This window comes from Phoca vitulina, unplaced genomic scaffold (genome assembly GCF_004348235.1).
Source record: "Phoca vitulina isolate PV1807 unplaced genomic scaffold, GSC_HSeal_1.0 scaffold7, whole genome shotgun sequence".
NCBI lineage: Eukaryota > Metazoa > Chordata > Mammalia > Carnivora > Phocidae > Phoca > Phoca vitulina.
Genome location: NW_022589710.1, coordinates 558,863 through 583,673, shown reverse-complemented (window position 1 = coordinate 583,673; position 24,811 = coordinate 558,863). Strand labels below are relative to the sequence as shown.

The 24,811-nt window shown below is 47.7% G+C and overlaps 1 protein-coding gene across 5 annotated transcripts; it reads right to left on the bottom strand.

The window, feature by feature from the left end:
* Window positions 1-1,023: 1,023 nt before the first annotated feature.
* Window positions 1,024-24,710, bottom strand: ABHD4 (abhydrolase domain containing 4, N-acyl phospholipase B). 5 transcript variants are annotated; one of them, XM_032404715.1, is made up of 8 exons: window positions 24,627-24,710; window positions 23,914-23,994; window positions 10,286-10,374; window positions 8,648-9,020; window positions 8,336-8,490; window positions 5,877-5,988; window positions 2,749-2,935; window positions 2,106-2,523 (listed from the first exon to the last, which is right to left on the bottom strand). In XM_032404715.1, the coding sequence occupies exons 3-8, from the start codon at window positions 10,323-10,325 to the stop codon at window positions 2,434-2,436; spliced, it is 957 nt and encodes a 318-aa protein (XP_032260606.1). In that variant the 5' UTR covers window positions 10,326-10,374; window positions 23,914-23,994; window positions 24,627-24,710; the 3' UTR covers window positions 2,106-2,433. The 5 variants fall into 5 exon arrangements, with proteins under 5 accessions (XP_032260604.1, XP_032260606.1, XP_032260609.1 ...); XM_032404713.1 differs by lacking the exons at window positions 23,914-23,994; window positions 24,627-24,710 and adding an exon at window positions 24,217-24,482 and having other exon boundaries at window positions 1,024-2,523; XM_032404718.1 differs by lacking the exons at window positions 23,914-23,994; window positions 24,627-24,710 and adding an exon at window positions 24,205-24,281.
* Between the last annotated feature and the right edge of the window lie 101 nt (window positions 24,711-24,811).

Below are 24,811 nucleotides of genomic sequence, written 5' to 3'. Positions count from 1 at the left end.
GGCCTCTGCTCTCTCCATAGAAGCTCCTTCCCCCTCTACTGCCCTTCCTTCAGGCTCAGCAGGGGTCCTCACCTTCTCAGGTCTTCCCACCCTCACAGTGCGGCCCTTTTCAGTTGCAATTTTATACTGATTCACGTAATTAAGTGTGTGTCTCTCCAAGATGAGTGTGAAGTCCCATGAAGGCAGGCACCAGGCTTCTTCACTGTTGCAGCCCTCGTGCTTGGCATACGGTGAGCTCGAAACACCTGCCCTCTCCTCCACACGGCATCAAGCAATCTTCAGTCACAAAGACACCACGTCATGGAATGTGTAATTACACCTAGGAGTTCCATTCATCCATTCATTTCCCCATTCCTTCATTCCTCATGACAAGAGTAGGATGACATGCTGTTGGGAGCCGAGGAATTCCGAGCTGGCCTGGAGTCAGCCAGCACACGACAGGCACTGTTGGTAATGACTTGAGCACATTTCTGAGCACTTGGCACACCTCACTTCTCTGGGCTCAATCAAAACAAACATGTATTGAACATTCACCAGGTGCCCAGAGGTGCTCCTGGTCCTTAAGTAGCTTCTGGTCTAGGAAGAAAGGCAGACACTGAACAAGTGACAAGTTCATCAGTCTTACAAGGAAGGAGTTGGGTACACCAGGGAAACACAGAAGGGGGAGTCCAAGTCTAGTGTGGGAGGTCAGCGGGGGGCCTCCCTGCATAAGGAATATCTGAGCTGAGATCTAGAGGAGGAGAAGGAAGTAGAACAGGCTGTAGGAACAGTCCAGATGCAGGCCCATGTGGAGTGAACTTTGGAGGATGGGGCAATTTAATGGGCAGTGGGGAGCACCCAGTTCTCCCTAATTCTCCTCCTGTGACCTGGGGCTTGGCTGACACAGCCTGTGCTGACCGGGCAAACGCTAGGCTAAACAGGAGAGGGGTGGCGTGGAAGCAGGTCCCTCTCTGGCCCCCCTTCTCCGACTCAGGCACCACCCAGTACTCTTGTCAGAGCAACACCAAACATCATTGCCAGCAGTTTTTACTCATTTCTTTATTAATATAGAAAAGGAGCCCAAGGCAGCTGGACCAGTAGTACAAAGCACCAGGAGTTAATACTATTCTGGTGAAAGGGTTGGCTTTACAAAACTCAAGGAGCAGACAGGAGCTGCCCTGGTTCTGGGGCCAGGCCCAGCCCTCTGCCCAGAACCTCAGAGCAGCACGTGGACCAGCCCCCAGGAGACAGTGACAGGTAGGTCGGGGGTGGGAGGAGCTGAAGACCACGGCACAGATGGCAGGGATAGAGGGCCAGGCAGTGAGAACCATCCTGTGGCTCATGAGGACAGGGAACTGCTGGCTTGAGGCTCTCCATCAGACCATGGGCAGGGTAGAAAAACCCCGTGGATGCTAGTGGAAACAGGGAATCCAGACACAGCCCTGGGGTTGAAGGGCCTTTCCTGTATCTCTCCAGCAGGGGCCACCTTTGCTCTACCCTACAGGTGGGGCTTCAGGGCCCAAGGCACAGAGGGAGGCCAAGAGGCCTCCCAATTGGGAGGATGAGGGGGCAGGGAAGGAAGCACTTGAGTGTCCCCAGCTTAGGCAGCCAGGGCTGAGATACAGGGCCGGACAACAGCACCCCTGCACAGTGGGGCTGGAATGTGGGACAGGGATGGGGGCTTACCCTCGGCCAGTAATCAGGACCAGCCTCATGGCAATGGTGCCTCCCTTGAACTTTAGCAAAATGGAGTCTGCAGTGAGTACTGGGTGTCAGCAGACTTGGATTCTAGCCTTAGCTCTCCTGGAGCAGAGCTATATCACCATGGGCCAGCCCTGTCCTGCCCTGGCCTGTTCCTCATCCGTTAATGAGGGCTTTGGATTGGACTTCTTAGGTCGTGGGAGGGACTCCACAGGTCAAGGGCGCTCCGCGACCTGCTCTTGGTAGTTAAGAAGTCAGTAGTTAGTTGGTAGTTAGCTCCCAACCAGACTCTGGACAAAACTGGCATGGAATGGAGGCTAGGGGGTGATGGAGGAGGATGCTTTTGCTTGGAACCTACCCCCACAAACACTCCAGAACTGGGAAAGGCTGCCGGGAGCCTCTCCTTTGTCCAGGGGCAGAGGCCGCCCTCCCTTTGGCACAGGGAGGGAACGTGGCTCAGTGTGATCCCTTCACAACCACCATCTGGGTAACACTTGGCATGGAGAGAATGGGTGGCACTATGCAACCCTTTATGTTCTTCCCCGGGGTGGGGTGCTCAAGTGCGGCTTCGGCCTCCAACCCTTTGCGTGGGCTCAGGAGTGCTCTTTTTCACTGTGGTCCTGCCCTGGGGACAGCCCAAGACTGCCTGGCTGGCACATGTTAGTTGGTGAGGAAAGGACACAGGGGCAAGTAAGCGGAGAGGGAGGTGAGAGCGACTCTCTGGCTTTCTCCTCTTCCTCTAGGGACAGCAGCTCAGTCAACTGAGTCACAGATCTCCTCCACCACAGAATTGAAGATGTGTGGCTGGTCTGCATAGACGTGGTGCGAAGCACCCTCAATCTCCTGTGGAGAGAGGAGGAAAGGAGAACCCCCTAATTACAGTATCACAGAGTCAACCCTTTCAAATCCACTGCACGATCGGAATCCGCCCGCTCCTCTTTCCACCTGACTCTTGGCTCACCCTTCTCCACCCCGAGGCTCCCCTATGCCCAGAGGTCCTTGCCGCGTGCTGGCATTCACCACACACTTCTACCTCAGTCCTGCTCCTTGGCTGGCCAACAAACATACCATGTCTCGGACGTAGGAATCCGGCCGCTGCATCTTTACTTTCTTTCCTGTGCTGGTATCTATCCAGGTGTTGGCCCCGTAGATCATGGTGATGGGCACATCTTTGCGAATCAAGTGAATCCGCTCCAGCATGGGGCGCCGCGCCCAGCCGAAGGACTCCATCATGGCTTTGAAGGCCGTCTCCCCACTGAAGGAGCAAAACATGGTGAGGCCGCACACGGACTAAACCCCGCAGCATCCGGTGCCAATGTGCTGGGCTCTTCAGAGGCTGCGGTGGTACCTGTCACCTGTGCATTCCTCTCAGGACCCCGCACCCGGCTCATGAAATACTGGGAAGAGGAGGAGGCAGGTCCGAAGCTGCGGAGGCCTCCCAGCACAGGAGACAGCTGGGGACACACCTGGGAAAACACCTGACGCTGACAATTGTCCAAAGATGCAATGGGTTAACATTTACTCAACAGATACTCACATGTCGTGCCCCGGGCCGAGTGTGGAGACATCCGGCTCAGACAGAGGTGGTGCCGGCCCTGCTGGTGCTCACAACGCTCTCACACTTTGGGGACGTAGGCATTATGTAGCCGATTAGTAAATATAAATAAATAGGGGGCGCCTGGGTGGCTCAGCCATTAAGCGTCTGCCCTCGGCTCAGGTCATGATCCCAAGGGTCCTGGGATCGAGCCCCACATCGGGCTCCCTGCTTGGCGTGAAGCCTGCTTCTCCCTCTCCCACTCCCCCTGCTTGTGTTCCTGCTCTCGCTGTGTCTCTCTCTGTCAAATAAATAAAGAAAATCTTTAAATAAATAAATAAATAAATAAATAAATAAATAAAGGGGCGCCTGGCTGGCTCAGTCAGTTGGGCATCCGACTCTTGGTTTTGGCTCAGGTCGTGATTTCAGGGTCCTGGGCTCGAGCCCTTCATTGGGCTCCATGCTCAGTGGGGAGACTGCTTGAGATCCTTTCCCTCTCCCTCTGCCCTTGCCACTCATGCTCTCTCTCTCTCTAAAATAAATAAATCTTTTAATAAATACATCGCTGATCATATTATTTAACCTCAGATTTCTCAACAATTATGGAAGGGTGGTGAACAGACGAGGGGGCTTAGTTGCTGAGGGTGGAGGAGAGGCGAGAGGGGCTCATGTGAAGAGCAAATACGAGAGCAGTGCCAAGGGCTTCCTGACGAGACTCTGGAATGAAACACCGGTCATGTGAGGACCCAGGGGGAGCTGTACCACCTGAGGCCCATCCGATCTACTAAGGCCCATCTAATCTACTTTGCTCCCTGGCCATTTCCTTAGGTAGAGCTGACTGAGAAGTAGTGTGAGGGGTCTGCAAGGCTGGGACGAAAGCCGGCCTTCTGGGCTGCTCCGCAGCTTTTGCGGGAGGCAGGAGGTGGGGAGGTTTGGGAGACTGCTGTCTACCAGGCCCAGCCTGTTTGGATATTGTACCCCTGGGATGAAGGCAAGCCTGAGTTCTGCACAGGCCACCAGAAACAGAGTTCTTCCCTAAGGCATAGCAGCATGGTGGAAAAGTATGGGCTCCGGAGTCAGAGAGATGTGAATTCAAATCCTGCCTGCTTTCTTAGCAAGCCATGTAACCAGAATACACTTCAATTTTTTTATCTATAAGCTGGAGAATTATATCTTCTTTATTCTTTCACGGAGGAAAATGAAAATATGTCCAAGGCCCCTAAGATGAGGTGAAGCAAAGTAGGTAACCCCCAAATATTTTTCCCTGGCCAGATTTCATGTTTTCCAAGGGATGGGTAAGAGTTACCGTGAGCGTGTCAGGGTTACAACTCAGAAACACTCGGGCGGTTATAAAATTGAGTGATGGCGTTGTGGGGAGAGGGCTGATGATCACTGGTGTCATCTCTGCTTCCCCCGGGACACGAAGGAGTTGCACAATTATACATTCTGAGGCTGAGATCGGGAGGCCATTCATTCCGCACAACTAGGTCTGGGACTGGGGAAAGTTCTGAGCAGAAAGCTGGGGTTGGGCCTCCAGTGGGTATGAGACTGGCACCGAGCCCAGTGGGGGCTGAGAGAGGGGTCGAGAGCAGGAAGCAGGGGGCTACCTGATTTGACTGCTGAGCTGAGTCTCAATACGGCTGCTGAAGTGGGGCCCTTCAATTAGCTGAGCTCATGCGGAATGCCGGAGAGACGGTTCCCACGCGGCCGCAGAGCCGGCTGGGTTTGAGGCTGGTGCTCAGACAGCACTGCTGGAATGCAACCCCCCACTGTCTTCACAGCTTTGGGCTCACCACGGGCGACCCGGACAGGCCTGGAATGGGTGCGGCAGTGTTGCTGCTCCAGTGACCTTGACTTCCCCCAGATGCCTCACGGCAGGCTGGGTGAGGCTTCCACAGAGCATGCCACCAGCACACCCCCAACACAGCCTCCCCTATCAGCCGCTCACAGGGCGCTGCCTGAGGGGAAGATTAGCTCCCTGACTCTCAGCTGCCAAGACTGCAGATCAGCAGGTTTGTGGGGCCTGCTGTGTGAACAGTCAGAGACAGAAACTTCTCAAGATTCGGGGGACACCCCAAAATGTCCAAAAGTGTGTGGAAGGAATTCCTGTCCCAACAGTAAGTATTTCAAGGTGCACAAAATGAAATTTGAAAATGCATACTCTTTCCACCTGCAGTTCTATTTGTAGGAAGGTATTCCAGATATAGTCGTGTGTGTGTGTGTATGTGTGTGTGTGTGTAAAGGAAGATGTGCAAAGAGGTTCTCCGAAGCAATGTCACATAATATCCCAGATTGGAAATAGCAAGGAAATTTGGGGAACTTCAGGCTGGGATGGAGAAGCCTTTTTTTTTTCCTGACTTTTAAAATGTTTTCCAGACTCCTATCTGCCAGGCTAACTGCCTATCTCCAGGGAAGAGTTAAGAGTCTTCCTCTAGAGATGGGCAGCATGTTTAAGCAATCTATTATCTTCTCCATCCCTTTGTGCCTCTCCCTGGGGAGGTCTCTGGAAATAATCGAGCCTGCTAGTCCCCGTGAATGAGAGCTTTGTGCAAGAAGAAATACAGCAGAGAATGGTCCTGGGACAGTTCTGGAGTGTTTCCAGCAGCTGGAGTTTCATCTCCAAACCCGTCCACTCCAAGCTGGCTCGGGGAGCCGCCCTCACCTGGGATTCTGTGCATTGCAGTGGTAGATATACTCAGATATAGTATCATCCTCAAAAAAGTCTGCAAACTTGCGCTTGAAGTCCGGCCGGAATCGCTGAACCAGGCCAGGCCCTGGGAGGGGAGAGAAAAACACAGGAGTGGCCAGTCTGGGGGGGCAGGGGTGGTGGTGGTGGTGTGCAGGAAGACCCCTCCTGCAGGTGCATGTTTGAACAACTTAAACCAAATGTTATTTCTCTAGGGGTCTGTGTGCTCTGTACATCTAACTTTATAGTGGCAGACAGAGTGGGTGAGCTGTCGGGGAAGCCCCAGATGACTGCAAGTGAGAGTCAGCCGGTTACCAAAGAACATGGACAGTCCAATGGAACCAACTTAGTTTCAGCTCAGTCAAGTCCCAAGCTCTTCCTCCAAGGATCTCAAGCCCTGTAAGAGTCCCTGGCTGAGGGGTGCCTGGGTGGCTCAGTCAGCTGGGCGTCTGATTTTTGACTCTAGATTTCAGCTCAAGTCCTGATCTCGGGGTTGTGGGATTGGCCCCGTGTTGGGCTCTGTGCTCAGTAGGAGTGCTTGTGTGTCCCCCCCACCACCCCCGCTTGCAAGTACTTTCTCAATATATATATATATCTCAAATAAATAAATAAATAAATACAATCTTTAAAAAAAAAAAATTCATGGCCGAGATGCTTTTTTTTTTTTTTAACAGTCTCAACTCTGTTCTTTCTCCCTGAGACCCTTAGACCCCTTTGGCCCTTTTTTTTTTTTTTAAAGTAATCGCTATACCTGATGTGGGGTTCGAACTCACAACCTTGAGATCAAGAGTTGCATGCTCAGGGTGCCTGGGTGGCACAGTCGGTCAAGCGGCTGCCTTTGGTTCAGGTCACGATCCTGGAGTCCTGTGATCGAGCCACCGCATCAGGCTCCCTGCTTAGCAGGGAGTCTGCTTCTCCCTCTGCCCCTCCCCCCTGCTTGTGCTCTCTCTCTCTCTCTCTCAAATAAATAAATAAAATCTTAAAAAAAAAAAAGAGTTGCATGCTCTACCGACTGAGTCAGCCAGGCACCCTGAGTCCCTTAGGGCCTGTTAATCTTCTCAAGGTAACCGATGAAGCTCGACTACCTGCCAAGAGTCCTCTCAAGTTCAGGCCTGTAACGGGCTACAAGCGGAGAGGTGAACTTAACTCTGGCATCTCAGACTTTGGGCCGCTGTTTGAGAGCAATCTGTTCCCTTCACCTTCCTTCACAGCACACACACAAGCAGGAGGGCACCCACAACAGACTAGAAATTGGGCCTAATGGTCAACTTCTGATCTCTCTCCTGGTCTCTCTGTGTGTAAGGATCAAGGCGTGAGAGGGGGGCACAGCTGGGATCCCCTGGGCCCTGGCCCTCCTCCATGGCTGCCAGGCAGCTGCTCAACCATGCTGGCCTTGAGGTCCATGTGCAGATCGGGCCAGATGCAAGTCCAGAGAAGGGGAGAGCGGTTAGAGCAGGGCTTCTCCCTGGAAAAGGACTAGAAGGTTGGCTGGAGTCCACAGTGCTGGGAACTCTAAGAAGGTCAGCTCTCTGATCATTTATTCTGCTTGGACACCTGTGTGTCTTGATAAACTTCCTTTCTTCCCAAACTCCTATCTTCTACTCAAATCCTCATTTTTCCTCTTCTATCCAGTCATTCTGTTTCTCTTGAAGGGCCTCGAGAGACAACTCTTATTCAGCCATCGGTTACTAACTTGCAATAATTGGCTACTGAACATCACTATGTATACATAAGCCATCATTACAGGATAGGAGGTCACCAGTCTTTTCTATAGAGGGAATCTGCTTTTCACTTCATCAGATTAAAAAGCACCCGCCAGAAAAGGCACCCAGAAAGGAAGAGTGCTGGCAGTACGGGGTCAGAAGGCCGAGACCTACTAATTTTATTTACTCTGGCTGGTTCCCCCCACCTTCCTTCTTTCCCCTCACCCACAGAATTTGCTGACAGCTCCTAAGTGGTGAAGATACAATACCTAACTGGAGTAGGGCATGGTTTAGAGGGGTTTGCCTGCTACTGTGGGTTATGTTGGAGGCTCTGGCTCCCACAGGTGCTGGATGAGCTGCAGAGACAGGATCTGATGGTGGGTGCCATGCTGAATCACCAACAGGTGATTGATAAGACCTCAGCAGAGGAAGAGTCACTTCATGGCCCCTTTTTCTCTCTCTGGGGGTCTAGCCAAGGCACAGAATGGTAGTTCTGCTCCATCTCTCCCCTGCATAGGAAAGCTTTCTGCGTGTGGATGAAGGAAAAAAAGAACCTTCTGAAACTGTAGACAAAGAGATCTGGTCCAGATTAAAAGCTTTAAATAACAATGTTAGGTCTATTCCCACTTCTCGTGGACAAGCGGGCATAGTGGGAGTCTAGACATAGTGGGGCTTCTAGAATGGGAGAGCCTTGGTTTAAGGAGATAGTTTCTTTATCTGCAGGCTACTCACCCCAGGGCCCAGCTACTCGAAGAACAGCCAGTGGATTGGAACGCCCTAGGACAGACACCACGGCCTTGAACCAGGTTGGGGGTGCACGGATCTCACTGGGGTCAGTTGGTCGAAGAGGAAAGCCCCATGGGTCCACCAGGATGAGGTGTTTAACTCTAAAGGAGGAAAAAGGAAAAGACAAGTTGTATGTGCTTGGAAGAACCATAGCCCTTAACTTGCCCAGGAAGAAGAGAACCATCGGGAACTAATATTGTAAGGTTCCCGGTGGGACAAGGAATTAGGTCATGAGCAAGAGGGGTGACTCCTCCTTACCTTTCAGGGTACTTGATAGAGTAAGAGGTGGCCAGGAATCCTCCCAAACTATGCCCCAGGAGGATCATACTGGGGATCCCCATGGTCTCCCGCCATGTCTCTATGGATGTCACAAACTCGTCCTCGGCCCCCTCAGGGTCCCTGGGGAACGTTGGCCTCGAGCTTCGCCCAAAGCCAAGCAGATCAAAGGTGTGCAGAGTGCGACGGGCACTCAGTGAATCCATGTTGAGGATCCAGAGGCCCACGCCACCCCCGAAGCCGTGCACCATCACCAGGGGGGTACGATCCCTCAGCTCCGGGCTCACGGTGACCGTCCAGATCTTGTTCTGGTTTGGGAGGGACACATATCGGGCCAGGAACTTGTTCTGGAGGCCTGCGGAGAGGGGAACGCAGGGCAGAGCAAGAAGACTGTTTTCTGACAGCACTGTCATGTGTCCTTCAGCTTCCTCTCTCCATTGCCAAACCCGTCCCGATTGTCCTCACCTCCTTCCTTTCACAACCCTCTGACCACATGCCCTAAGAGATCAACTCCAAGCACGATCTGTAGGCCATCTAGTCTCTAGGTCATTAGAGGGGCCACCTCACTCCTCCAGATTGTGTGTCCGGCTCCCTTTGGGCCCAGCGTGGCAGTGACCCCATTGGCCTCACAGAGTTCCTGCATCCATTGCTCTTGTACCGTGTGTGCTTGGGGCTCGGCAGAGGGACAGACGCATCCTCCCTGGGGGTGTCTGGGGGGGTAGCTTCTGACTGGAGCTGACCCAGGTAGAGGGGGTGATGGCTAGGGGCTGAGCCACAGGCTTATTCCTCTTGGAGACAGACAGTAGGCAGTGCTCGCTCTGCTGGCCTAACAGTCACGTGACAGAGCGGCTGGGGGGGGAAGTTGCCTGGATCCCGGGAGGAGGCTTGGAAGCTATGGCTGTTCTGCAGCTGCGCGTACACAGGCCCATAGGAAGACAGGGGGTCCAAGGCTGGGGCAGTGGGTGCAGGACGGGGAGGACTGTAAGGGAGACGGGGGCAGACCCGGCCCAAGGGTCTGGTTTGAGCCTGCGGCTGCTGCCAATCATAGGATGCCCTGCCCCAACATAATACTACCCAAGAAAGCTGGTCTGTGGGAATCCCAAACTACTGTAGTAACCGGGTAAGTGGTGGGCCTAACTGGATAGAATATATGCATAGCCATATTAGAGAATATAGGACAGCTGCTGGGCCTAGGGTAGGAAGGTGGTAAATCTGAGAAGTGCTTATGTGTTTGGAAGAAGAGAGAGGGAGAGAAGGAAGAAAGGAGGAATGATGGAGAAGGAAGGAGGGAGAGAGAATGTGTAGATATGTGTGTGTGTGTGTGTGTGTGTGTGTGTGTGTGTGTTGTGTGTTGATAGTTGGTACCGGGTTTGAAGTGAAATTGTGGGGATGTGTCAGGAACTAGCATGATGGATAGGGCGGGAGCTGTCAAGAAACCACTATCGTACAATATGGTGCCCTCCGTGCAAATCTCTTCTCCCAAATCACTGACATCCTTTCTTTCCACCCCAAGCACTGCTGATCAGGAATTGGTGGGCTCAGTGTAGCAGGCTCTGGGGAGATCCTATATCCTCTTTGGGCCTCCTGATGGAGGTGGGATCAGCTATCCCTTCTACTTACACTGAAGGATCCTGGCTTCCACATTCTTCAGCTGAGACATGGAAGTGGGGCGCCAAGCAGGCAGCCAGCTGCTCAGCCAGCCTTGTGGCCTGGGACAAAGAAACACAGTGACACCCATTGGCAACATTGATGCTCCCAGCTTTGCTGACAGTTACAGGAGTTATCAGGGTGTTTCCCAGGCTCAGGAGACCTGCCACTATGGCAGTCAGCAATTCCCCGCTGCCTGATAGACTGTTACTCTTCCCCAGCAAATGGCTATTAACAACATGCCCTTTGTTTCAAGAGATATTCAGGGCACCAAGTGAATCCCACTTTACAGTTTGCAAAGCTCTTTCACATGTATTATCTCATTTGGGCTTTATAACTCCCCTTTGTTACTGGTTATCATAATGTTCCAAGATCACAAGGGGAAAAAAAGCCAACTATTAACTAATGTTTCAGTTATCTTTCTCTTTTGCCATGCCCAGGACTGTATGTTCCTTTAGGGTAGGACAAATTCCCATGCCACCTGCCCTCCTGGCAGGGCCTTTGGATTTGTGTGTGCCCTCTTCAAAGCCCCTGGAAGTACAGAGCGGGGTCAGTGCCCAGCTGGGCTCTCAGGCAATCAATCAGTCCAGCCTGGAACAATGAGATGGGACAGCAAGGGAGCAGGAGACAGGAGACCTGGGTTCGAGTCCTGTTGGGATTGCCTTGCCAGGCTGCCTCTGGCCTTGTTTTCCAGATTACAAAATCTGTACAGGGCGCCTGGGTGGCTCAGTTGGTTAAGGGTCTGCCTTCGGCTCAGGTCATGATCCCAGAGTCCTGGGATCGAGCCCCGCATCGAGCCCCGCATCGGGCTGCCAGCTCAGCGGGAAGCCTGCTTCTCCCTCTGACCCTCTCCCCTCATGCTGTTTCTCTCTCTCTCTCTCTCTCTCTCGCTCTCGCTCTTTAATAAATAAATAAATAAATAAAATCTTTAAAAAAAAAATGTGTACAAAGCTCACATATGTCCTCACCTCCAATGGCATGCAGTAAAATGAGGATAACCCATCCTGCTGTCTCCTTTATTACCAAGAAAATCTAAGGTTACAGGGTAGAGGTTGAAAGCACCAGTTCTGGGGGGGTGGGGGGAGAGACCCTCTGGTTCTGCATCACACTATCATCATTTACAGGCAGAATGGCTGTGGCTTGATAAGTAACCGGGCTTCGAGCATCTAGATATGTAAGGCACCCCAAAAGGTGCCTGGGACAAATTAGATGCTGAAATGAGTTTATTATTCTTTTTCCATCGTATATGATATTTCTCTCTCTTTTTTTTTTTGATATTTCTCTTTTCTTGAACTCTGCCTGAATGAAGGGGATTACAGGATGGATACCACCAGCTACATGAAGGGTCTGTGAGCATCAGCATAGTCAGGCAGAGGCATTCTGTGGGGGGAATGAGGAGAACCACTACTGATCCCTCCTGCCACACACTGGACATCCCGATACATCATTTGAAGCACAGGATTTTATAGATTAGGATGGTTCCTTAGGAATCATCTAGTCCAGCCTCTTTATTTCACAGATGAGAAAACTGATGCCCAAGGAGGTCATGTGGCTAGTTAGAAAAAGAAGCAGAGCTAGAGCCCACATCTCAAATCCAGGTTTCTCTGTACCCTTCCTCTGGAAGTTCCAGCCTCAGCTTTTTCTTTTTTTCTTTTTTGAAGGAGAATTATTTCAAAAGTTTATTTATTGATTTACTTATTTTTAGGTAATATCTACACCCAGCATGGGGCTCCAACTCACAACCCTGTGATCAAAAGTCACATGCCCAGGCGCCTGGGTAGCTCAGTTGGTTAAGCATCTGCCATGGGCTCAGGTCATGATCCCAGGGTCCTGGGATTGAGTCCCAGTTGGGCTCCCTGCTCATCAGGGAGTCTGCTTCTCCCTCTCTCTCTGCCTCTCCCTCCTGCTCATGCTCTCTCTCTCAAACAAATAAATAAAATCTTGAAAAAAAAAAGAATCACATGCTCTACCGACTGAGCTAGCCAGGTGTCCCCAGCCTCAGCTTTTCAAACTCCCCAGGTATAACCGCACTTTCACGCTGTTTTCTGAAAGGAAGTGCGAAATAAATCAGAAGGCCAGAGTTCTAATCCTGACACTGCCACTTACCAGCAATGTGACTCGGGGCACATTATTTAGCCTCTCTGTGTCAATTTCCTCAACTTTAAGAAAAAGATAATAACAGTATCTACTTCATAGGGTTTGTATAAAGATTAAATGAGTTTATGTCCCTAACTCACACAGAAAAATGCCTAGCATAAGATAAACTCCCAACAAATGTTCTTTTCCCCAGCTAAGGCATAAGCTGCCTACATTCATTCAACTCTTCAATGACTGCAAGAAATCCTGAGGTTGCAGCTGAGAGTGGTGTATCAGTGACTTCAGCCAGATGAGAGTTGTCAGTCATAATCCAATTCTATGGAGACTCTCAAGCCTTTTAATAACTCTACTGGAATTCCTAACTGTAGGCTTGAAGCATGGGCACCAAGACTGTAGAATTTTGCCAGTCTTAAGAGACAAACTTTCTCTCTACATCAGAGACTGTGACAAGTCAGACCACGACATGTGGACCCCACCTTGCCTTGTACTTGCCCACAGCAGCACTTAGGAGAAATGTCCGATGCCAATAGCACCATGGGCTGCTCAGCAGATATTCTTCAGGGAGGAGTTTTACTTTGCCTCTCTTCACCGAAAACGTTACAGCTAAAGCACTGGAAATAGTCGCTGGCACACTGTATCTACTCAATACTACTGGGGAGGTGAGGGCTAGGGTGGCAAATTGAGGCAAGAGGCAGAGAAGCCACTCAGCCATGAACTTAGGCTGGCCAAAGTGGTCTCTTCCCTCTAGAGGGCTTTTATCCTGGTGGAGGGTGAGGCAGAAGGGGTTCTGCGTTGGGTCAGAAGCCTGTTGTGGACTTCTGTGATTTGGGCAATCTCCTCTAACTTTTATGGGTGCTGGCTTCTTCATCTGTAAAAAGGAGCTGAAGTACCTGCATCTCTACCAGCTCTAATCTGTGTTTCCCTAAGTCATTGTAGCCATTGAAAATTTCCTTTTGGGAAGGTCATCTTTAGAAAGCAAAACTCTTCCTGAGCAGTTCCTTCAACCCCAGGAAGTTTTACGGTCATAAAGTTAGTGTTGCAAGCTGCCAGTTCTGCAGCTCTGAAGGGCAGGAACACAGGATCCAGGAAAGGCCCTGTTCTGGTGAAACCAAGGCTTGGCTGGTAGCTGAGTCATTCTTCTGGAAGCAACTTTTCCTTGCTTCTATCAGACTGCGAACTGCTAGTCACACCACCTACAGGTGGCATCCCAAACCTGATGCCCCTGAGACAGTGGTAACAAATCCCAAAAACTGTAATTCTGAAACCACAGCATTAAGGATCTTGTGCTGATTAAAAACGTGAGCAACTAGGATCCCAAGCGGCTGGCTAAGTGTCTAGAGCTAAAGAAACTTGCGAGCCCATTACTCCAGACAATTCCAGTGCCGGAGCCCTCTCTCTTTTCTTCCCATGCCCTCTCCCTGCCTGGCTAGGAGAGGCCGTTCCCCCCCCCCCCCCCCCCCCCCCCCGCCGTCCTGGGGAAATCTCGACGAGCAGACCTGACTGCTGACTGCTACCCCCGCGCCCGCATTCCACGAACTTCCTCGGGGGATCTGGGCCATCACCACTAAGTCTAACCTCTCTGTACGGCGACCAGAGGAGCGAGGAGCGATCGCGAGGACCACGGTGACAAGTCAAGAGTCACTCGGCAGTAGGCAAGCTTATCTACCATCGCTCCCCGAGCTCTGCTGCCTCCTCTTCTGGGCAAAAGCAAAGCAAGCAAAGCAAGCAAACGCAACCCCCGGCCCTCCCACGAAGCCGACCTGAAAAAGGAAAGGCGGGAAGGTGTCTACAACTGTCCCTCGGTCACCGACAGTCCCGGGATCATGGCCCAGAAAAAGAGAGAGAAAGAGAAAGACACAGGATTAACTCACTGTTGCTCCAGATCATCAGCCATAGTAAACAAGCCCTGCCGGGTCGAGCTGAACCAGCCCATCCCTCCGCCTGACGCCAGCACCAGCTGACCCAGAGAAGGGTCGGATAACAAAGTGGGGCGTGGCCAGGGCTTCGGGGCGGAGGCGGGCTCTGAACCCCGCTGGTGGTCCAGCCCGGATCTGCCTGCCGACCCAGGGAACTCTGGGGGCTCACCGAATAGGATGGTAATCCTGCTCACACGTTTGGGGGACAGTGAGGGAGACGGGCAGTTCTGAAAGAACCGGGTCTCTCACAGAACCTCCTTCAGCCCTCCATTCTGTCATAGTTAAAAAGTGACAGAACTACCCCTGCACGGTCACACACACTCTTTGGGCCTCCCCGTATAGCTCCCTCCCCTCTGATAGCCTCCTCCTGGTGTTTCTTGTAATGTGATGCTTATGATGCTTGTGGAAGACGATACTACTGGTTCAATGTTTCTTTCAAGGGGCTGGGGCCTGTACCCCAAGTAGATTGTCAGGTTTTGCAAATAAAAAACAAGATGCCTAAACTTCAGATAAACAACAAACTTTTTTATTTTTATTTTTATTATTATTATTTTTTTTAAAGATTTTATTTATTTATTTGACAGAGAGATAGAGAGAGAGCACAAGTAGGCAGAGAGGCAGGCAGAGGGAGAGGGAGAAGCAGACTCTCCACTGAGCAGGGAGCCCGACGTGGGGCTCGATCCCAGCACCCTGGGATCATGACCTGAGCCGAAAGCAGCCACTTAACCGACTGAGCCACCCAGGTGCCCCAACAACAAACTTTTTTAGAATAAGCATATCCCGTGCAATATTTGGGACATAAGTGGGCATCCAATATTTTATCTGGCAACCCTAAACCTTAGCGACATCTCTCAAGATGCAGTTCTTCTGCTCTGGAAATTTCCCAACCTAGTTCCCAGGAAATATGTGCTCAATCCCAGGTATCCCTGTTTGGAGGATCCCTGCCTCCACTGTCCTCAGGAGGGGCAACTGAAGGACTAACCTATAAGGCAGGGTCTCCTTTAGGTTGCTGGAGTGGGGTGTGGGGTGGCTGGCTTATCTCTTAGGTCCTGAGCATACTTCAGGCTTGCTCAGCAGAGGAGCCAAATCTTGAGGCTGGCACCAGAACTTACCTGAACTGGTAAACAAGTCATGACGTCCCTGGAGTTGTCGGGGTTCTGGTCATCCCCTTGGTTAGGTTAAAACCAAACTGTGGTAGAGGGTGGGTGGGAAAATCCTGGTAGGGAGGGGTTTGTCAAAGTGTTTTTCGTCAGCCCTCTTGCGGGTCTTAGATTCTGAATTTCTTCTGTTTTGTAACACAGTGTTAAATTGATCTCATTATCATTTTAAGGGCTCAAAGTTTAAGAGAATGGGCATTTATAGAGTTTAGGGGCCTACAAATTTGCAGGATGTGGGGTAGTGGAGTATAAATAGAGGGTATGTCTCATTTCATTCTTTCAACAGAGTACAGTGATTCTAAACTTCAGTGTGCATAAAAATCATCTGGACGGCTTGTTAAAAATTCAGGTTTCTAATCCCCAACCTCTGAGATTCTAATTTAGTTGGTTTGGCTTGATGCTAAAAACTGTATTTTTAAGAAGCTGGAACTCAGTGAGACTCATTGGTTAATCAGAAGCATAGTTTCTGGGGTCAGAAGTCTGGCTTAAGGGTAATCGTGGTTTTGCCACATACCCACTACATGCCCCTGGGTCAGTTATTTAGTGTCTCTTAATTTTCTTCCCTTGACTTGTTTGTGTCTTGTTGTGAGGATTAACCAAGATAATTCCAATAAACAGTACATTTATGCTAAAATGTATTATTATTACTATATACCTATTCAAAGCCAAGCATTATGTTAGGCTCTAAGAATACCATTATCAAAAGGAAACGGATTAGCCTGCCCTAATGGTAAACATAGACTTTCTATCTGCTGCTACTCTAGGCTATTTGTCCTTTTGCTGAGCTGGCAACTTTAGATTCCGAGCCCAGCTCAAACCTCCCCTCTTCTGAGGCCTCTCCTGACCACAGGGTCTAAAAGAGACCTCCAGTCACTCTATCATACGACTCTATTCTATTTTCTTCATAACACTTATCACCATCTGAAATTATTGTGCCTTTTTGTTTACTCATTTATGATCAGTTTCCCTCCACTAGATCTTAAGGTTCACAGGGGCCTTGTCTCTTCTGTTCTCTGCTCTGATGCCAGCATCTACGACAGGGTGTGACTCAAGAGTTGTAGGTGTGGCTCAGAGTAGATACATGGGTCTACTTATTGTATGAATGCATGGATACAAGGTCTAGCTAGGGGGCAGATGTGTAAACAATGACCTATAAACTCCTATGCTAAGTGTCAAGGGCTTTGGAGCTGTATTCTGAATTGTACCATATAGAAAATTCTGGGCTACATCATTCCAAGATAGCGCAATAAAATCTCTCCCTTTACTGAAAACCTGTAAGATGTAGAATTTTTTGAGGCCTGGCTGGAACTGGTTCTATCTGTCTAGACCTCATCTCAGGAGGTGGTGTATTTTGTTTCTATGTGCTAAACCATCTTTACAAGAGAGGTTGCTTGGAAGTAGGAAATGTGTACGTATGGAAAGTCCTTTTACAACCAAAGTTAATAGATCCCTTAAGGTGTCCCCAGAGCTGGGATAATTTAGGATTGGGCTAGATCTGCTAGAATTAGAGTGGAGAAAACTCTCAGTGCCTGCTCTAGGCAGGCCTCTGTGGAGAAATTTAAGGTACTTTTTTCTTCTTATCTTTAAGACAAGACACACTATGTGTAAGTACAAAAGTATATTTTCCTTCTACTGCCATTATGTGTGATTTTATGGGTAATTAAAGTATTAATATGGCTTTTATTGATGGAAACTAATCTTGACAAACCCTCTTTCCTGTACCTGTAAGTCACATTAAATATTCTATAAGTAGGTGGAGCTGATAACCTGATACGTTAGACCTGGCAGGAATAGATCATTCTTCAGTTTCAAATGGGTGTCACTGCCTTTTGAATGAACTTTGAATAAGATGTGACCTTTAAACATAGGAACTGAATGGAATAGTTCTAAAGTAGTTCTGTCCAACATGATAGCCACTAATTACACGTGGCTACTTAGGTTTGTTAGAAAACAAAATTTAACCAAGTAAATGTTGAAGATCTAATTGCCTTTATTAAACAATTCATGAATCAGGCAGCATCTCATCTAGAGGGCAACCCCTTCGGGTCCCCTCCCTCCTCCAGAGCTTTGTACTGTCACTCTGCTATCACGCAATAAACTTTGCTTTGCTGCCCACCACTCTGTCTGGTCTACCACTTTATTCTTCGAAGTGGTGTGACCCAGAACCGCAGGCACCCACCGAGGGAGAAAAAAATCCTGCAACAAGACCAAGGAGGAGGGATGCCTGAATCATCCTGAAGAGGGAGGAGTTAGGAGAGGAGCAAGCTGGATTTTCATATCTGCCTCAACATCCCACCTGTTGAAACACTACATGTCTGGGGCGCCTGGGTGGCTCAGTCGTTCAGCGTCTGCCTTCGGCTCAGGTCATGATCCCAAGGTCCTGGGATCGAGCCCCGCATCAGGCTCCCTGCTCGGCGGGAAGCCTGCTTCTCCCTCTTCCACTCCCCCTGCTTGTGTTCCCTCTCTTGCTGTATCTCTCTCTGTCAAATAAATAAATAAAATCTTAAAAAAAAAAAAACAACACTACATGTCTAGTAGCAGCTGGGAAACTCCACTCATGAAAGGAGAACAGTGATGAAGTAATCTCTACACCCAATGTGGGGCTCAAACTCACAACTCCGAGATCAAGAGTCATATGCTCTTTCCAGCTGAGCTGGCGAGGCGCCCCTATTGCATGAATTTAACTGGAATAAAGAACATAGAATTTGACTCCCTATTAAAAAATAATGAGACCAGAAAGAAGACAATCTCCTAAAAGTGGTAGAATTGCTTTAAGTGGTTAAAGTTTCTCAAGTTCTTGACTTCCATGGAACACTTGGTGAAATGTGTTACATAGATCATTCTTTAGGGCAGTTTGCAACAGTTTTATTTAACACAGTAAAAACCTCAGTCAATATCTGTTAAGAAAAATACAGGAAGGACTTGAGCTATGGAGGGAAGAAAAAAAGACTTCACTTTAAAAAAGAAAAAAACAAAACAAAACAAAATTTAACCAAGTAAATGTTGAAGATCTAATTGCCTTTATTAAACAAGTCATGAATCAGGCAGTATTTCATCTAGCAAAAAGAGGGGAATGCCAGGAGATTTATGAAATGGAAGGTTTTATAGAAAGAGGGTGAACAAGAAAGCTATTAGCAAAAGAACTGTTCAGGCCACTTTGCCTTAGTGGGGAAAGCAAGGGGGTCTTATCTTCTTTTGGGGGAAGGAGAGGGCCCATGTGGCAGACTCACTGGCACTGATGGAAAAATTCTTGCTTAACCCATTAAGACTACATTTTTGGGAGAAGTTGAAATTGCAATTAGAATAGGTATTAAGGCTTGAGTTTGGGAATTTGGTCTAAGTGAAGCCATTTTGGGCCTTTTTTTTTCTTAAACTGATTTAAATTAGTAAAAATCAAGTTTCTTAGTTACAACTGGCTATATTTGAAGTGCTCAATAGCCACATGTGTCTAGTGGCTGCCATACTGGACAGCACAGAGACATTTACATCATCACAGAAAATTCTATTGGATGATGTTGCTCAAGCGGTGATGAGTTCAGTCCCGTGTCGTGGAGGGTGTTCTGCCCTTGCAAAGGACAATATGGTAGATTTTTGGGTGCTAGGGAGGAAGACTGAAAGGTTCTCTTTATGGGACTCCCAAAGGTTATGTCAGGGAGGAAGAATTTCCTTTGGCCTTCTAGGTGGACAAAGAATCAAATTAACAGGAGAAATTAACAGGAGAAAATCAAGTCCAGGTTTTCACCTGTGCTTCTACCAACTGGCTACAAATTGGAGGTTCCCATGACCCCCTCCTCAGGTTCAGTAATTTGCTAGAATGGCTCACAGAACCTAGAAAAATAGTTTACTATATTACTGGTGTTACAAAGAAACACAAGATCTAAAATGGAGTCACTTTTGCTAAAACCCCACCAAGACTTAATACCTAACCTAATTGCACTTGCTGCCTTTGTAACTTCCTGGTTAGCACTAGTGAGGTAATCTGCTTGAGACCCTGGGACTTCACCTATGGGAAGGTAAGCTTACCTGAAATAATCCTCTTTTAGTTTCCTGTCCCACTCTCCTCCTGCCTAAAAAACCTTCCATTTTTGTACAACTCCTTAGAGCTCACTTCTATTTGCTAGACGGGATGCTCCCTGATTCAAAAATTATTGTATAAAGTCAACTAGATCTTTAAATTTACTCAGTTGAGGGGTGCCTGACTGGCTCAGTCAGTGGAGTGCGACTCTTGATCTCAGAGTCATGAATTTAAGCCCCACGTCGGGCGTAGAGTTTACTTAATAAAAAAAAATATATATATATACATATATATATATATTTTAAATTCTCAGTTGAATTTTTTTTAACACTGATTTGTTATAAAAGGATACAGCTTAAGCATAGCGATATGGAAGAGATGCACAGGGCAAGGTATGGGGGGGAAGGGGCACAGAGCATCCATGTCCTCCCCAGTTGCACCACCCTCCCAGCACCTGGATGTGCTCAGCAACCCATAAATTCTCCAAACTCCTCTGGTTAGGTTTTCTTTCTTTCTTTTTTTTTTTTAATGGAAGCTTCATTACATAGGTATGATTGATTAAATAATTGCCCATTAGTGATTGAACTCAATCTCCAGCATCTCTCTCCTCTTGCGGTGGGGCTTACAGTTCCTAGCCTGGAATCAGAGTTGGTTCCCCAGGCAACCAGTCCCTACCCTTAAGGGCTTTCCAAAAGTCACTTTAATAACTTAAATTCAAATGTGGTTGAAGGGGCTCGTTACGAATAACAAAAGACACTCCTTTCACCTTTATTGCTCTGGAGCTATTTCAGGAGCTGGGAACAAAACCAAATATTATAATAAAAAATGCTCCTAGTAATGAAGGATGGTTGGAAGAAAGGCAGGCAGTGACAAGTGGCACCCTCCCCCCACCAAGAGGAGACCACCCTTAAAAGGATTTTACACCACCCTGGAGGGAGCCCTCCACCCTTTCCCACCTGGTAGATAGATGACAAAAACCTTATTGGGTGACAGGTGCATGGATGGTTAATCAGATTAAAATAACCTGTCAACAAGCCCATAAAACCCTTCAGACTTAGAAACCTGGGGCAACCCTCTCAGGTCCCCTTCCTCTTCGGGAGCTTTGCACTATTGCCCAATAAACTTTACTATGGTTCAGTGAACTTTGCTCTGTTGCCCACCACTCTTTGTTGGTCTACCTCTTCATTCTTTGAAGCAGCCTGACTGAGAACTGCGGGCACTGAAGGAAAAGAAATCCTGTAACACCAGTGCTCTTATCATCACTTAGGAAATTCCTAGGGTTTTAGGGGCCCTGTGCCAGGAAAAGGGATGAAGACTAAATACACATTTCTTACATTAAAAGATACAAGGAAAGGGGGTTTCATTTCTTACTGTAGAGACACTGTAAAGTTGTGGCCTTTGCTTGTAAGGGGACCCTCTTGCCCCTCTACTTTCTTATTGTTTTATGATGTTGAGTGTTGAATAGCAGAACATGCCACCCCAAAATATGCCACTGTAGCATAAGCATTATTTTGAGCTGAAGGCAACTGAGAAGAAGCAGATACAAGAAAAGCTCTCTGCCCTCCTCCTATTTGCCTAAAAGTGGGACATAACTTTGTAAATGTGCCCCCCCCCCTTATAAGGGAAGAACAGAAGAACTCTAGATTCTTATCAACCCAGAGAGGGCACCAGAAGAATCTACCTAACAAACTTTATTAACTAAACCTTATTTTTATTAATTCCCTCATACATTTTTACCTTCCCACAATTTGCTGCCCTAGAAACTCAAAGTCCTTTTTCTTTGTCTTGTCACTTCTCTAAAAGTGTATTCCTTTTTTGTAAAATGCTGTTGTTACAAACAAGGTAACAGGCCCCAAATGGAGTCACTTATATTAGGCCCCACATCACCAAACGTTACAGTTTTGGCTTTCCTAGAAATGGAATCAAACAGGAATTGCCTAATTAGCATTAGTCAGGTAATGTACCTGATAGATCCCTGTCATCCTCTAAAGGAAAATGACCTTGACATCACCAATCAGCTTTTTGTCTAGTATAACTTCCTAGTTCCTGCTCCCATCTGCCTATAAGTGTCTTTCATTTTGTATAGCTTCTTGGAGCTCCTTTCTGTTAGACTGAATATGCTTGATTCATGAATTATTAAATAAAACCAGTAAGATCTTTAAAATGTACTCAGTTGAATTTTGTTTCTTACCATGATATAAGCCCAAGTTCTAACCACCCCTTTGAGTTACTCATAACTGAGTACTCCCATGTGTCTATGTGAAGCATATGTTAATAAAGTTGTTTTCTCTTGTTAATCTGTCTTTTTTCAGTCTAATTTACAGGGTCAATAAAACTAAGATGGTTAGAAGGAAATTTTTCCTCTCCAACAGTATTTTTGTAATAAAAATCCTAAGGTCTATTCTGACTTCACCTTTAATTTCTAAATTTGTTTTGCCCCTTGAGAGCTATCTGAGTTGCAGTCTTTTAGTGCTATCTCTTGCATGTCCAAAATATTGGGGCTCTGTGGTTTGCCCAACTTTTAGTCAGAGATATAGAGGAAGCATAGTTAATTACCAGTATTAATGATTGTTAAGAGCAAATGTTTACAGAACATTTACTGTGTGTCAAATACTATGTTAAGTGCTTAATGTTGAAGTCTCATTTAATCCTCAAAACTGTTACAAAAATTCAACCAAATAAAATTTGAAGACCTAGTTTTTTTTTTTTTTAAAGATTTATTTATTGACAGAGAGAGCACAAGCAGAGGGAGCAGCAGGCAGAGGGAGAGGGAGAAGCAGGCTCCCCACTGAGCAAGGAGCCCGATGCGGCACTCAGTCCCAGGACCTTGGGATCATGACCTGAGCTGAAGGCAGCCGCTTAACTGACTGAGCCACCCAGGCGTCCCTAGTATTTTTTTTTTTTTTTTAAATGATTCATGAATTGGGCAGCATTTCATCTCGCAAATAGAGAACTCTGAGGAGTTTTACAAAATGGAGGGTTTTTATAGAAAGAGGGTAGGGCAAGAAAGTTATTAGCCAAAGGAAAGGATTGTTTAGACCACTTTTCCTTAGTGGGGAAAGCAAGAGGTCTTATCTTCCTTAGGGGCATGGAGAGGGCCCATGTGGAAGACTCACTGGTGCTGACTGAAAAATTCTTAACTGATTGGTTAAGACTACATTTCCGGGAGAAGTTGAAACTGCAATTAGATTATGTTTTAAGCCCTTTTTTGGGGACTCAGCCTAAGGCACCATTTTGGGCCTGTGCTTTTCTTTTTAACACAACATTCCAGCAATCCTGGTATTGTTATTTCTATTTCATAGAAAAGTAAAATGAGGCTGCATGACTAACCCTAGAACCTGCACTCTTATCCATTATTCTGGATGTGAATTTTTACATATATTCTGATTTAAACTATTGAAATAAATTAGGATTAGCAATTTCCTATTGACAGATCCGTCAAAAATATTTCAGTGATTATAGAATCATAAACAACCCAAAACAAGACCTTTTCTTGCTGTTTTAAGTAGTCCAGAAAAGCTTTAGTTTATTATATTGGTGTTTGACTTTGCAGGTCTCAGAAAAGGATGCACTCAGTAAGTGAATTTGATATTTTTCATCTCTTCTGCTTTCCCCCTTTGGGAGTTCCTGTGGAGATGCTAATGATGATAGTTGACATGGATCAAAGGCAGACAAAACATAAGGGAGAAACTGCTGGAAGGAGCCTGGCTGATGGAACAGAAACCCCCTGAGGAATCCACTCCTGAATGATTAAAAAGCATCAGCCTAGACTTTAAAGTTTGAAGTTGAATACTGGTGAGGAAGCTACCCTCCTACTTGCTGATGAAACAGGGGGAAAGGTTCAACTTGTGAGAAAAACTAAATCTTCCTGCCTTATTATATTGAAATAGGAACCAGCCTGGTTATTCACTTTTTCTCCCCTTTTCTTCTCAGCAACGTAAGAGAGTTTAGGCTGAACTTAAGTTCACATAGCAGCGCAAATCTCTATGGGTGTGAAAATGAATCTCTTTTTAAATAGATTGTAAAGCTTTCTGAAGACGTAAATTATTTCTCTTCTTTCTAGAACCTAAGCAAGGTTTTAATCACCACTGCTAATCAGTACGTTTGTTGACACTGATGTAGTTTCCAGTTTAACAAATAAAAAGTGAAAATGAAGGACCCTTGTCTTCACATGCGGCTTTCGGAATTTTGATTGCGCACCTAGGATAGCTCAAAGTTGTTAATAAGCTTAAAAAGTACCTGGTTACGTGGGACCTGCAACTGAGAGATGACAGAAGTAAGGCTGGAAGGTCAGATTAATGTGAAACTAAAAGGGCAGCGAAAGCCAGAAATTAAAGTGGATCTTATTTTTTTAAAAAAGTTAAAACGCTAAATATAAGCAGGTAATTCCATTTGTTGAAACACAAAACCACAAACCTTCAGTTTCCTCTGCAAAATGAGTTGGAGGGGTAGGGTTTGAACCAGGCAATGCTCTTATGGGCCTTCCAGCGCTGATACCTGGAATATTACACCGGGTTCAAGATGCCAGCTTGTTGAGTAGAAGGTTGCTAAACTTGATCATTTACTATATGCATGTTAATCGACTGTTTTCTCTCAGTCCCCGCCCCAACACTGGCCCTTTTAAGACCGTATGATTTCCCAGACGGTACCTACAATTTAGCACAACGTCCCGAGGAGGCGCCCAATAAATGTTTGCTGAATTAATACCTGTGGACTTACGTTCTACCGCGCTTATTCGGTAGCGCTCCCGGGGTCAGATCCCGAGTCCAATTCAGGGCCAGGTAGAGGTCAAGCTCCCTCCCTCCGTCCGTTCCGCACTTCCCTCCCCCCATAACCAAGTCTAAACTGGTGCCTGCACAGTGATTAGCAGCGGTGGTTTCCCTGCGGGAGAAGCTGCTCTAACGATCTGGGACAGGCATCTGCCCTTAACAGAGCTAGGGCTGCGTCGGTACTGAACCCCGAGAGCGCCGGGCATTGCCTCACAGCAGATCCAAACAGTTAATCTTTGAAGACGCGGGTGGGCCAAAGAAAGCCGGAACCCTCGGGTAGCTACGCTGTCCTTTGTAAAACCTGTCCCCCTCTTCCTCCCACAGTATCTCGTTGCTAGAGCAACTGTGGACGTCACCAACCTGACCGCGGAAGTAGGACAAAAAGAGTACACGTCTTCAACCCAAGGACAGATCCATTGCGCAGGCGCTTTAGTCTTCTCTGGCCGTAGCGCTCTTCTGTAGATGTACTCTGCGTCTGCGCATTAGTTGTTTCGCGCCCTGGCCTGCGTATACGCCTGCGCAAAGGACAAATCGGGGGCGGGGTG

Coding starts and splice junctions, on each gene's coding strand:
- ABHD4 (XM_032404713.1), bottom strand. CDS start 24,329: ATGGGGGGAGGGAAGTGCGGAACGGACGGAGGGAGGGAGCTTGACCTC. Junction 8,491..8,647: donor TCTATCAAGTACCCTGAAAG/GTAAGGAGGAGT, acceptor TTCCTCCTTTAG/AGTTAAACACCTCATCCTGG. Junction 2,524..2,748: donor ATTCCTACGTCCGAGACATG/GTATGTTTGTTG, acceptor CTCTCTCCACAG/GAGATTGAGGGTGCTTCGCA.